Source organism: Gopherus evgoodei, chromosome 3 (genome assembly GCF_007399415.2).
Source record: "Gopherus evgoodei ecotype Sinaloan lineage chromosome 3, rGopEvg1_v1.p, whole genome shotgun sequence".
Classification (NCBI taxonomy): Eukaryota; Metazoa; Chordata; order Testudines; family Testudinidae; genus Gopherus; species Gopherus evgoodei.
The window spans coordinates 220,990,491-221,003,621 of NC_044324.1; the positions used below are offsets into that span (position 1 = coordinate 220,990,491).

The 13,131-nt window shown below is 39.5% G+C and overlaps 1 protein-coding gene across 3 annotated transcripts in view; it reads left to right on the top strand.

The window, feature by feature from the left end:
* Positions 1–13,131, top strand: part of MAP4K3 (mitogen-activated protein kinase kinase kinase kinase 3) — a 144,810-nt gene that overhangs the window by 39,600 nt on the left and 92,079 nt on the right. For all 3 annotated transcript variants that reach the window (XR_003999797.1, XM_030558134.1, XM_030558135.1), the window contains exons 5-8: positions 2,774–2,829; positions 6,208–6,255; positions 9,716–9,758; positions 11,335–11,407. Coding sequence is in view for 2 of the 3 variants with exons in the window: in XM_030558134.1 (XP_030413994.1) it covers positions 2,774–2,829; positions 6,208–6,255; positions 9,716–9,758; positions 11,335–11,407 (220 nt within the window). In the remaining variant the exon portion in view is untranslated. The remainder of the gene's footprint in view (positions 1–2,773; positions 2,830–6,207; positions 6,256–9,715; positions 9,759–11,334; positions 11,408–13,131) is intronic.

Consider the following 13,131-nt stretch of genomic DNA (forward strand, 5'->3'; position numbering starts at 1 on the left):
TTATAGATGGGCACTATATTTTCCCCCTTCCAGTCTTCTGGAATCTCCCCCGTCTCCCATGATTTCCCAAAGATAATAGCTAGAGGCTCAGATACCTCTTCTGTTAACTCCTTGAGTTACATGCTTACAATGGCTAAATAATAAGCAATTTACTACAGCCAAACAGTGACAGGACATTGATAAGCATTTGATCAAGATACTTACAAGCAGGCTAAACTGATAGGTGCTTAGACCTATATTGGTTGGCTCCAACTTGGTCATACAGTTTCTAGCAATGAACCTTTTAAGAGTTTACTTTTTTATACCCTTTAACAGACAAGTGATGTCATTTCCAGTTACTGTCTTCAGCTAAAACTCAGTTTGAGACAGTTCACCCTTTATTTTTCAGTCTTAATCCAGATAAGATTTACCTCCTCCTATCTTCCCAAGGTCTTTCTTCCCCTCCTCGTTGACCAACCGTTTTTCCATTGCACCTGGGTTCACATAGGGTTTAACACTGTTATGCAGGGTAGGAAGGTTTATGCAGAATCCCTTTAAAACAGATTCTTTTTGTCTTATTTAAAACCATCTGCAGTCACCCCTATCAGTCAGAAGCTGCCTTTTTAGAAAATTTCCCTTATCTCGTTAGTTAATCTTGGATCCACGCATCCTCCCTCATACATTCCTTCTGACCTTATAACTCATTATTTTCAAGGCCTGTCTTCTACTTGCTAGTGAGGGCCTTTCTTTACAACACCTATATATTAATCAAACTTAAGCTAATTCTAATTCTTTAATTTCATATTTATCCCACAACTTCCCACCCAGTAGCTCTATCTTCTGCACTGGAAGAGTAAAACAGCATACATACTTTCAGGTTTCTCTCATAACTGAAGGATCATTTTACATGCTCAGATCATTATAATGACCCAAGAAGTTATGAGTGGCCAAGTCAGTCCTTGGCATTTCTGCTAACATTGAGAAGAGTGTTAATTGTTATGATAGTTTTTGTGATGTGAAAGACCTGCTCACAAGGAAATGAGCTCATTTCACATAAGTGGCTGAACAGATGTCCTGTAGTAATGCTTTCCTGTCACTACTGATTTTGGCTTCATCCCTGCTGTTTAGAGTAGAAGACTCTGTGTACTCATTTAACTAATTTCCAAGCTGTGTGTCAGTTCAATCAGACCTTGGGCCTCAACAATTAAATCCTCAGGTTATGTCTACACTACAGTTAAACATCCACTACTGACTCATGTCAGCTGACTTGGGCCCATGGGGCTTGAGCTAAGCGACTGTTCAGTTGCAGTGTAGATGTTTGGGCTTGGACTGGAGCCTGGGCTCTGAGACTCTATCCCTTTGTGGGGTCTCAGCCCGGGCTCCCACCCACACCCAAACATTTACACCACAATTAAATAGCTCCTTAGCCTGAGCCCTGCAAGCCCAAGTCAGCTGTCACAGGCAGCTGCAGGTATTTAGTTCCAGTGTAGCCATACCCTAAGGCAGGGGTCTCAAACTCAGTTTGCCTTAGGGCCAGTGCCAGTCCTCAAATCCTCCCAGTGGGCCAATAATGTCACTGAAGATGGTGTTCAGAAAAGAAAACGTTTATACTGTATTTTTTATTTTAAATTTGTTAGAAATAATAAAACTGTCATAAACTTTATACAGTTCTCCTCCTGCCAGAGAGTTTTTAATGTTTGCCAGACACCTGGCAATGCTTCTGTTCTGTCAGTTTGTTGATGTTTGGCCTCAGTGATGGAGCAGTTGAAACCTTCAGGATTGCAGCAAGGTGTGGATCAGATAGTTGTGTTTGGTATTTTGACTTGTTTATATTCATTGTGGAAAAAAGTGACGCTGCTTCCATGGCTGACTCTGCCTGGCAACTAATGATGCTGACTCTGCACGGCAACTAATGATATCGTCTCCATGGCTGACTCCACCTGGCGACTAGCGATGGTGTCTCTGTCCCTCTCCCCCAGCCAATGGGAACTGCTGGGAGCGGTGCCTGCAACAGACATTGCGGTAGTGTGGCTGCATGTGTCTCTTCTCCATGGGCCACAGGGGGAAGGTTCTCGGGCTGCAGGCGGCCCGCAGGCCGGGACTTTGAGACTCCTGATCTACTCTACAATTTTTAGCCTGGCACCTGAACCCCGTGAGCCCGAGTCAGTTGACCTGGTGTCTGAGACTTGGTGCCACTGTTTTTCTGTTGCAATTTAGGTGTACCCTAAGAGGTAACTCCAAAGGATTTCAGTATACTCTAGTTCCCTGGTAATTAGATTTCTCAAAGTACCCATGAATTCTTAGAAAAATTGGTGTCATTTAGCTATCCAGATTTACCTGATTCCAGAACTTCCAAAACGTAACTCCTGTTTTATTTCAAGATCCTCAGGAAAGAGAAGACAGATTTAGATTTGTTCTCAAGTTTCATATTGCAAGGTGGTGTTTTGTGTGAAGGCTGGGAGTTTGAGGAGCCTAAAGGAGTTAAACACCCAGCTCCTATTGGATTTCAGTTGGATGTGAGCACTTTAACTCTCCTAATCTTCTTTGAGAAATCCCAGCCTCCATCCATATTTCTTCTGTTTACTTTGTCAAATTGGAAAAGTTTGTGAAGAGGGTTGCTATTCTTTTAGAATCATTTAGTTTCAGGGTAGAAATGGTACAACTGGAACCACAGAAAGTAGACTAAAGCTTCTGTGTGTGTCTGCTGAACTTGTGCAGGACTCTGAAATACAACACTAGGAAAAAAATTTTAAAGACCTATTTTTGTAAAAACAAAATATTTTCTTTCTTGCAGTGACTGGACCACTTTCAGAACAGCAGATTGCCTATGTTAGCAGAGAAACACTACAGGTAGCTAACATTCTAATTTGTACATAAATGTTAGTCTTCAGGGAAAAATTAAAAGGACCAAAAACATCTGAATCATCTGAAAGAATCATGTTGCATACTTCAGCAGTTACTCTCTCTTTTGCTAAAGAGAAGATCCTGAATAATAGCTTTCACAAAATGTGGAATTATTCTGTCATCTGGCTCAAGTTATTGCAGAGTTGTTTAAAAGGAGGTTAGCACCTTCCATCTTCCCCGTAGTCATGAAATTGGCAGTGGAAGATTGAACACTGGGAGAAGCTGTTACATTTTTGTTAAAAATGAAGCAACTACGTATGCATTTGTCCATGTGTGCATAATTGCATTCAATTTTGAATATGTAAACGAGTTGTAGGTTTTTTTCTTATAAAATAAATATAACCGTTTGTCTTAACTATTTACAAGATACTATTTCTTTGTTTAGAAAACTCCAGGCAATAGTGTATGGTCTCTTGCCTTTTTTTTTTTGTTCTGGGAAAACTTTGATTCTATTTTATTCTTCTTGTCTGAGAGTCTTGAAGTCTCTCTCAAGTGGAGCTCTTCTTTCGCTATATAGGATCAGATTTTTTGGATTATTAATTTTTAGTTGTTTGAGAAAATAACGTGTTAATTCTTGTTTAGTTTGTGTATATTTCTTAGGAATATAAATGAATCTGAACGTTTGAATGAATGAATGTTTTTGTAGATTATGAAATTGTCCTTTACTGCATGTATGATATTAAAACTACAATAATTTGACCAAATATAACATTCATAGGTTCTAATGTGTTTAAAATAAGCAAAATTTATAGTTCAGTCATCCTCATCAATCAAAAGCCTGAAGAAAATATGTCACTCTCTAAAAGTCAACAGGCTTAGTCCAAAACCAGGGTGAGAAATCCTGGTCCCATTAAAGTTGATAGAAGTTTTGCCACAGACTTCAGTGGGGCCAGAATTTCACCGTGGGGTGTCTAAAGTTAGGCTACATGGCCATGTTTAGGAACCTAAAAAAGGGAGTTTATTTTGCAAGTGGTTCCCAGCAGCTCCCTTTGAAATCAGGAGGAGCCTCTGTGTACTCATCACTTTTGGAAATCTGTTCCCTCTGTTACCTAAATATGGACTTTTAAGGGTCTCCCTTTAGGCATATGTTTTCTGAAGCCTTGGCCTTGGGTTCTTTTAGATCAGTGGTGGAAGTGAGCGAATTGTTGACCCAGTCCCGTAACAACCCCAAGACATTTAAATCTAGGGGCTATTAGTAAAACTGTTTGAAGCTGATGTCAGCTGTATGTCTATAGAAAAATACCTATTTCTCCAAAAATACTCATTACAATGAATCCCACTTTTTGGTCCAGGTCCATGGATGCACATGTGGTGTGGATTCTCTCATCTCAAAAATCTGAATTGGTTATGGTTCCAGCTGGTTGTCACATGCCAACCGTGCTCAGGAACCTATATTCCCCTTGGTGCCTCAGTGATCAGTTCTTTTCTCTTGTGGTCGATAAAGGAATTCCAATCGAGAGCGCTGACTAGCTCTCCGGCTAAATTGCATTCAGGCTATTGATGAGCTGAAAAAAAGGGGAAAAACACCTCCCAAAAGCATATCCTTGCGAGTGCTCCTATCTGTCTAGGTATTTATGCCATGCTCATCATCTGAGCAGCTGACAAATCTTAGAAGCAATCCCTAACTCCACCTGTCAGTGGTTTGCTTTTATCATTGTGTGAAGGCTATTTCAAAGAAGTGGGGCTTATTTTTCAATCTGAAGATGGTAATATTCACAGTAATCCCATTTTTTTCCAGGAGTGAATTCTGTAGTCTTGGTCCACTTGCCAGAATAGGTCTCTGTCCCACACTTAAGTGCTTCTGTCCTGAGTTCTGGAGAAATGTAACCATTATGAGAGTTTATGGCTGCCGAGAGTGAGACAGTTGTTCAAATCTCAGAGAGGATTTTGGAACTTGTACTTGATTCTGGCTGCTCACTGAATACAGTGCAGAGAGTGGAGCACTGAAGGCGGTGTGCTCTCAGTAGCCTGTGTTGTCATCAGGCTCAACTTCTTCCCCTTCATCTCACCACCTTTGAAGTTCAAGTCTGGATGCATTGCTGAGGCACTGTACAGGGGTCACCCCAAGCAGCTTCTGTGCCAGGTGGTGTTTAGATATGAGAGTCTTTATCTCCAGTTCTCTCAGAGCCTTTAGCTGAACTTAGTCTTATGTGCAGCTGATACTCTCCAATTTTCTATTCTCTATCATTTCAAGTATGGAAGAAGAAAGCTGGTTCACTGAATTCAGGAATGCCGTGATTGTAGTCATACAATTTCCCTTATGGCTGTTCAGTATTACTATGCCTTCTGGTTCAGCACGGACCATGATTGACTGGAGTGCACCATCCGTTCTTGGATATTATTTCATTCCATGTGTCAAATCCTGGAGGAAGCACCTAAAATGCCTCCTACAGAAATTCCACTAAGTTGATACATAGACCAGAGTTGAGCTCCTGCGTTGGGCAAAAAGGTTCTATCTACTTGGGAGTTAATTGAAAATTGGTATCTAAGCATATGATCTGTACAATAGGTGTCTAACTTGAACAGTGAGATAAAGCAGGGATAGACACTTTAGAAATACAACGCTACCTCGATATAATGCCACCCGATATAACACGAATTTGGATATAATGTAGTAAAGCAGTGCTCCAGAGGGGCGGGGCTGCGCAGTCCGGTGGATCAAAGTAAGTTCAATATAACACGGTTTCACCTATAATGTGGTAAGATTTTTTGGCTCCAAGGACAGCGTTATATCAAGGTAGAGGTGTATCTAAATGTTGCACAACAGAAATGGCACTCTACATGCCCAGAAGGACAATATTCTCACGCTCCTTGTTTTCCTGTTATGAATGTGGTGCTCGTTATACACCTCTTCCCATATATAACGCTGTCCTCAGGAGCCAAAAAATCTTACCGCGTTATAAGTGAAACCACGTTATATCAAACTTGCTTTGATCCGCCAGAGTGTGAAGCCCCCCCCCTCCCCCCCGGAGCGCTGCTTTACTGCATTATATCTGAATTTGTATTATATCGGGTCGCATTATATCGGGGTAGAGGTGTATCTGTTTACTGATTTCCTCCCCCCCCCATTCATTCTTTGTCCTATCTCTAAATTGGCTGCTGCTAGATAAGTACAGTTTGAATGTATGATTGTTAAAATCTAGTTTCATTCTCATTTCACAACCAGCCAAAACGGTATTTATTAACTTTAGTAAATCACTGAATTGTATCCTAAATCTTATTCTTTTAATCTAGTAAATAATTTTCTATAAAATGAAAAATGTTTAAGGCTAAATGATGATGTAAGTATTTTCTTTAACTAAAGCCCTTGTTCTTAAACTGCAGGGATTATATTATCTTCATAGTAAAGGAAAAATGCACAGAGACATCAAGGTAGGTCAATTTTTTTTTGTATTTTGATTCCCTTAACATTAAAAAAGCGACTCTCTCACAATTAGTTAACTATCCATTTTACAGAGAAATATTTAAGTAATGCTACTAATTAATTTTTGTTTTTTACTAATTTCTTTTTTTATTGGGGTTCAGTAGTCACTTTTTTTAAAAAACAGAAGTAAGACGCTTCTAAAATGTATGCTTGGAGAATAATTCAGTTTTTTTATCACTTAGATCAAACGGAGCACTTTCTTGGGGCTAAATTGTGACATTTAGCCACTGCTCTGCATTGGGGGAAATACAGAGACATATTACCTTAGGGGAGCATTTTCAGTTGTGCTGGAGGAAAGTGGGAGGAGAATTTAATTTTTGACGTATGTTTAAGGTGCAGCATACACCTCCCTTTGCACCAGCCAGCAGGATGGAGTCATGGCAAGGCCAAACCCAACTTTTGGGGGCATAACTCAGGGCTGGAACTGCTATTCTGCACAGCACTTATGGGTTGGTGAGGAGGAGGCATTCCTTCCCCTGCATCATGTGGTCATGTTGGAGGGTGGCCAAAATCCAGTTTGGCCCACATAAAGGAATGTATGTTATAAGACTTGAAAGTTTAATTGAAGATAGTTACAAAATCCAGAACTACTTTTTATCTGCTCATATTACAGGAATAAAGGGACTGATCCAAAGTCTAGTATCTTTCAGTTGACTCCATTTGGCTGTAGATCAGACCCATAATGCTTAATAGAATTTAAACAAAATTGGTGTTCTTATAAAATAGTTTTGCTGTGAAAAATGGCATCCCCTTAAGCTAAAGATCTGCATCTTGTGTTGAGCCATGCCTGCCTGTTTGTGATTGTTACATATTTACTCCTGTTAATGTTGCAGAGTCAATGCAGCTGAGAGGACGTGAACTGGATTGTAGTACTACTTGTGCATTAGCCACAGAATTATGTACAGTAACTCCTCACTTAAAGTCGTCCCAGTTAACTTAACGTTTCATTGTTACGTTGCTGATCAGTTAGGGAACATGCTCATTTAAAATTGTGCAACGCTCCTTTATAACATTGTTTGGCAGCTGCCTGCTTTGTCTCCTGCTCAGGGCCAGCTCCAGTGTTTTTGCCGCCCCAAGCGGTGGGGGGAGGGCACCTGCGATCAGCGGCAGTTCCACTGTGCCACTTTCTTCTTCGGCGGCAATTTGCCAGCAGGTCCTTCTTTCCAAGAGGGACCAAGGGACCCGCCGCCGAAGATCCCAATGTGCCGCCCCTTCCCCTTGGTTGCCCCAAGCACCTGCTTGCTGGGCTGGTGCCTGGAGCTGGCCCTCCTACTGCTTGCAGGAAGAGCAGCCCGCTGCAGCTAGCTGGTGGGTGCTTGGAACTAAGGTGGACCGGCAGCCCCCCTGTTAGCTCCCCGCTCCCCTAAGTTCCCTGTGCAGCAGCTGCCTGCAATTCAGCTGTCCCTCCCCTCCACTGCCATGTGCTGCTCCTGCCCTCTGCCTTAGAGCTGCTCCCCGAGACTCCTGCTTGCTGGGAGGGGGGAAGGAAGAGGGGGGCTAATGGCAGGATATCCCCCTCCCCCCTGCTCCTGCACCCCGCTTATCCATCTTCCATAGAGCAGGGGGGACACACCAGGGCTCAGGACAGAGGGAGCTTGCAGCAGCTGCAGTCTCAGCCAGCTGATCTAATTAACAAGTAAGTGTACTTAAAAGGGGAGATGCAGATCTCTTTCTCACACATAGGGTATATGTCTCTGTCTGCGACGTCTCCCCTCCCTCCATTCCTGCTGCCTTGTAGACTGAGAGAGTGAACCCTTGAGGGCTCGGCCAATTGCTGCTTCATCATTTAGCAGTAAGGGAAATATCCCACCCTCTGACTCCTCCACCTCAACCAAGCTTCACAATCATCATCACTGTGTACTAGTATTAAATGATTTGTTTAAAACTTATACTGCGTGTGTGTGTGTACACACAAACACACACACACACACATATATATGCACACAATATAGTCTTTTGTCTGAAAAAAAATTCCCTGGAACCTAACCCCCCCCATTTACATTAATTCTTATGGGGAAATTGGATTCGCTTAACATTGTTTCACTTAAAGTTGCATTTTTCAGGAACATAACTACAACATTAAGGGAGGGGTTACTATACTATGTTCCAGTCACGGGGTCTATTAGTTACACTTGTGCAAAGCCTTTCAAAGCTGTTGGATTGCATGGGTGTCCTGAGGGCCTACTTTGTCCTTTTGTATAAAAACTGTAACCAGAAAAGCACAAGCTGTACTTTGGAAAACCTGCTTGGCTTTTTCACACACCAACTCGTCTGTGGTGCTAACATCTGCCGCTAAATCAGTTTACCTGCTCCTTCCTGTTTAGCTCTGCTTTAGGCAGCTTCTCTCTCAGTTCAGTCCTGCCCTTACCCAACCTTGTTATTCAGCTCAGGCTTGTTCCATGTCCTTCGTAACAGGTAATTATAATGAAATCTGATGTGAAGGATCAATTTTGAGCATTCGTTCTGGTTGTTAAATCCAAATAAACACTGCATGTAGCCTCACAGCAGTGTACTTTCCAAATCTAGCACAAGCAAAATCACTGTTTTCCTAGGCATTTTAGTATCAAGGCAGGTCCATCAGATTACGAGTGAGGATCTCAAAATGGGAGTAAACTGTTTTTCTTTTGGAAATATAAATCTGATTGCTTTCCTTTTTGATCTTTATAAGTCGCCTATTAATGAATGTAGACAGAGAAGGGAAAGTAAGATTTAATCAGTAGAGACAAATGGTCACAAAACTATTTCTGTTGTTTGGGAGAGGATTTCATAACTAATGGGAATCTGAGTTGCATAGACATGTACAGCTACAATAAAATTTACAGTGTATTTGTGAACATGGGGGTCCCATAACCTAATGTTGTCATTTCAGTTGTACACATTTCAGATTCTTCAAACAGTCTGTCTTGGTTTGTCCTCTACTTTCAATTTTTTTTCAAATTTTGTCTCAAAACATATATATGTTCTTTGCCTTGATGTCTTAATTTGTGTCTCCTTGCTGCTGTGTTATTTGAGAGCCCAGTTCTGCATCACTTTATCATAGAAGTAATGGTTTCAAGATGAAGCTCAAACTTTGTAACTGTGTTACGATTAGGTCTATAGGGTGGGAAATTATTTGGAGAGGCAGGGGATTTGACTTATTTTTGTTGCCTGTCCTGCAGAGAGAGGATTAGAATAAATTGTACTGTTGCACCTATGGTATTATTTACGATTTATTTTAAAGTTATATCAAGGGCCTCTAGAACATACGGACAGCTGTTCTCTTAGCATTTGTGTAAATTTAAATAAATTAAATACAATACAGAATATAGGCAATATTTGATGCTAGGGTTTATATCTCAGAGCATAAAGAAGCATATAATGTTAGAAAAAGATACACATTTTAATTGAATTCTTTTTTTCTCTTTTAAGGGAGCAAATATTCTTTTAACAGATAATGGCCATGTAAAATTAGGTGAGTACTTCAGAAATCTTTTTCAGATTATACTGCAAAAAGATACTAAAAGATACTATAGATTATAAAAAATTTTTGAATTCTCATCCAGGAATGCCAGAATGTTATATAATACCAGTAAACTTCAGTGAGAGGGGGGGTATTATTAGGACTAGTTTTTTTCATTGATGAGGTCTCAGCTGTGATTGAATTGATGCATGGGTGTGCGCAACTGGCTAATCGGACTATAGCTTTGGAAATCAGGTGAAAGACATACTCCCATAGAGAATTAGTCTGACATTGAAAAGGTAGGCTAAAAATCCATTACTACATTTCATTTTAATAAATGTACCTGCCAAGTCTCAGAAATATCAAAACTGCCTCCAAAGACTGCATAAATATATGAATCTAAAAGCGTATATTAGAAAATCCTTATGAATACAGTACTTACCAGAGTCTATTTAAAAAAAAATTTTTTTATAGGTGCTGGAATATATTGCATTACATTTCAAATGAAATATATACAATTACTTGAATTACAGGGAAAATGTTAACTAATAAAACATATTATTGATCTTATTAATTGCATTCTATGTATTGCAAGAGTAGAAAATGAGAACCGTCAAGACTTGCTTCTTTTTAATTTATTTTAACTTTAACATGGGTGATTTGATTTCCCAGTCAGAACTGGTTAGCAACCAGGAAGGGAAAGAACACTTTTGTTTTGAAAACAGAGAGAAAAACACCATTGTAAAAGAAACAGATTCACACTTAGTCACATTTAATAATTAATTTATTCAGGCACAATATTAGGTGTTAGGTGCTTTGTTAATGTCTTCATTTGTCATTTAAATCTGTTTTATTTTTAAACTGATGTTGATTACTTTTCCAGAAGACTTTCTTGAACTTAACCATGTTCTGTTGTTAAAAAAGTGTTAATATCCTTGGTTATTTACAACTGCCTCTGACTGCCCTTCTATTTTTGTAGTGACAAAGATTATTTTAAAATATTATCAATGTTAATATTTCTGGTCATGTTTTACATTAACAAAATAAACATGTATTTTATGATCAGCATTAATATGTGTCGTATTACACATCTATATGAAGATACGTCTCAGTTCTTTACAAAAGTTTCCGAAGTAGTGATATAGTGTGCTTTCAGCAAAGCAGAGCAGATGGAAATAATTTTGTTCAGAGGAGTTTATTACATGGATAGATAGTATAAAATTCATAGGTGTACTCTAACATGGGAACATATACATATTTGTGTGTGTTAGGACTTCTACACTGCAATTCCTTCTTCATGTTTCTTGTGGTGTGTGTTCGGCAGGATGGTTTGGAGAAGGTGATTCTATGGAAATTTATGATCGATTCTGTAAAAACCTCATTAGCTTCTGTGTCCTTGGATGTTTAGAAGTTTTTTAGAGAATATTTAAATAAAGATGATACAAAGAGTTTGAAGCATCAGTTATTGGTCATTGGGGGTAACATACAGAGTATAGGGAGACGCTGAGAAGCTTAACTCTCCTGTTGATAATTAATTACTTGCTTTTGATCATTACTTCTTTAATTAATTATCTTCATTTTTTTATAGCTGATTTTGGAGTCTCTGCACAGATAACAGCTACAATTGCCAAAAGGAAATCTTTCATTGGCACACCATATTGGTAATTGTGTTTAACTTGATAGTTAATGTAATAATAACTTTTACAAAACCAAAAATACCCACGAAAGCTCATGCTCCAATATGTCTGTTAGTCTAAAAGGTGCCACAGGACTCTTTGCTGCTTTTACAGATCCAGACTAACACGGCTACCCCTTTAATATTTAAAACCAAAAATAATAATTTATATAAAAAGTTTCTGTACTTAATTTCCTGGTTAGACCAAGCATTTTGAGAATCTTGGTTTATTCCTCATATATTTTATTTTTTTAACGACTTATGCCAAATATGAAACTTAGCGAAACATCAGAATGTTGTGACCAAAGTACTGTGATGCTCTGAAAAATAGTTGTATCAGCTATATATTTCATCACTGCTGACTAATATCAGCCATTGAATCTAATTTTAAAGTTCTCCCTGGAGTTTGCCCCTTTTAATTCTGATTTTATAAATACTTTTTCTACCCACCCATTTAGGTTTCAAATGTTTCTTTTCACTGAGGTGCCTTTCCTGGAACTCTTCACAGTTGGGAGTTGTCGTTTCACTTGTTTGTGTCAACAGATGTGCTTGCTATGTCTGGAGTGCTCTTCTCAGCCACTTCCTCTTCAAATCTTGTTTAAAAACCTTCCCATTTGCTTTAGTCTATTATTAAATTAAATCCCACCCCCCTTTCCCTTCCGCTAGTACTCCACACCCTCTTAGTCTTTTCTCGCTACAACTGGCCTACAAGTATATTTACTTGCATATTTATCATTTTTAAATTTCAGCTTTTTCTTTTACTCCATCTATGTACTGGAAATGACTTTCCCTGGCTGCGTTTAAGACAGTTGTGTATATTTATTGTAAAACATTATTTCTCTGTTCTGTGCTTCTTTGAAAAGTATTTTGAGATCCTTTGTGTGAAAACGCTATGTACAAATATGTATATGTTAGCACAAGTCTCTCCATTCGGATTTGTATTCTTGAAATATGCCCATAAACAAGGTGTTCAAGCTTTTCCATAGTGTGGGCTGTATTTTTAATATATAGTGTCACATGGACCCACCTCCCTTTCACAGTTGTACAAACCACCTTCCACTCATGATTGCATAAATGGATTGTGGCTCTGTTTCCTGGCTGAAGTGCCTGGATGACTGTAATCCTGATCTATAGTGGTTTTTAACATAAACCACTATGTAGCTGCCAAGTTTTGTCAGTCTCCTTAGGTAATGTTTCAAGCTGACTTGCATAATTGTAAATAATTTGCATATAATCATGAATATCACTTTTGAAAATATTGTGTGGATTTAATGCTGATAGAAGGTACCAGTTTTACTTTGGATGGCTCCCCTGAGCAGTGGGAGCAAGTAAGACTTCATTTCTTGTACCCCTTTGAATAGATGGAAGAGAGGGGAAGGTGTGGGGTGTGCATGTTAAAGATAACCAGGGGTTTTGAGGAGGAGAGGGTATGGTCGCTGGGTGAGAGCGGAGGAAGTTGCTATAGGGTAGTGCTAGCTCCATTGGTACTTGCCTTCCATTTCCACATTAGCTTTTGCTCCTCACACTATGTCCTATTCCTCCCTTAGCTCCTGTTTCTCAGTGGTCTCTTCCTTCCAGCAGTAGCTCCTAGCTTTTCTTGCCTTTGGGGCACTAATGCAACAAATATAAACTTCCCTGCTCCAAATGGCTTGGAAAAGGGCAGGGAGACTAGAGAACAATCAGAGAGACAGAGTGGCTACCTGTTCAGCA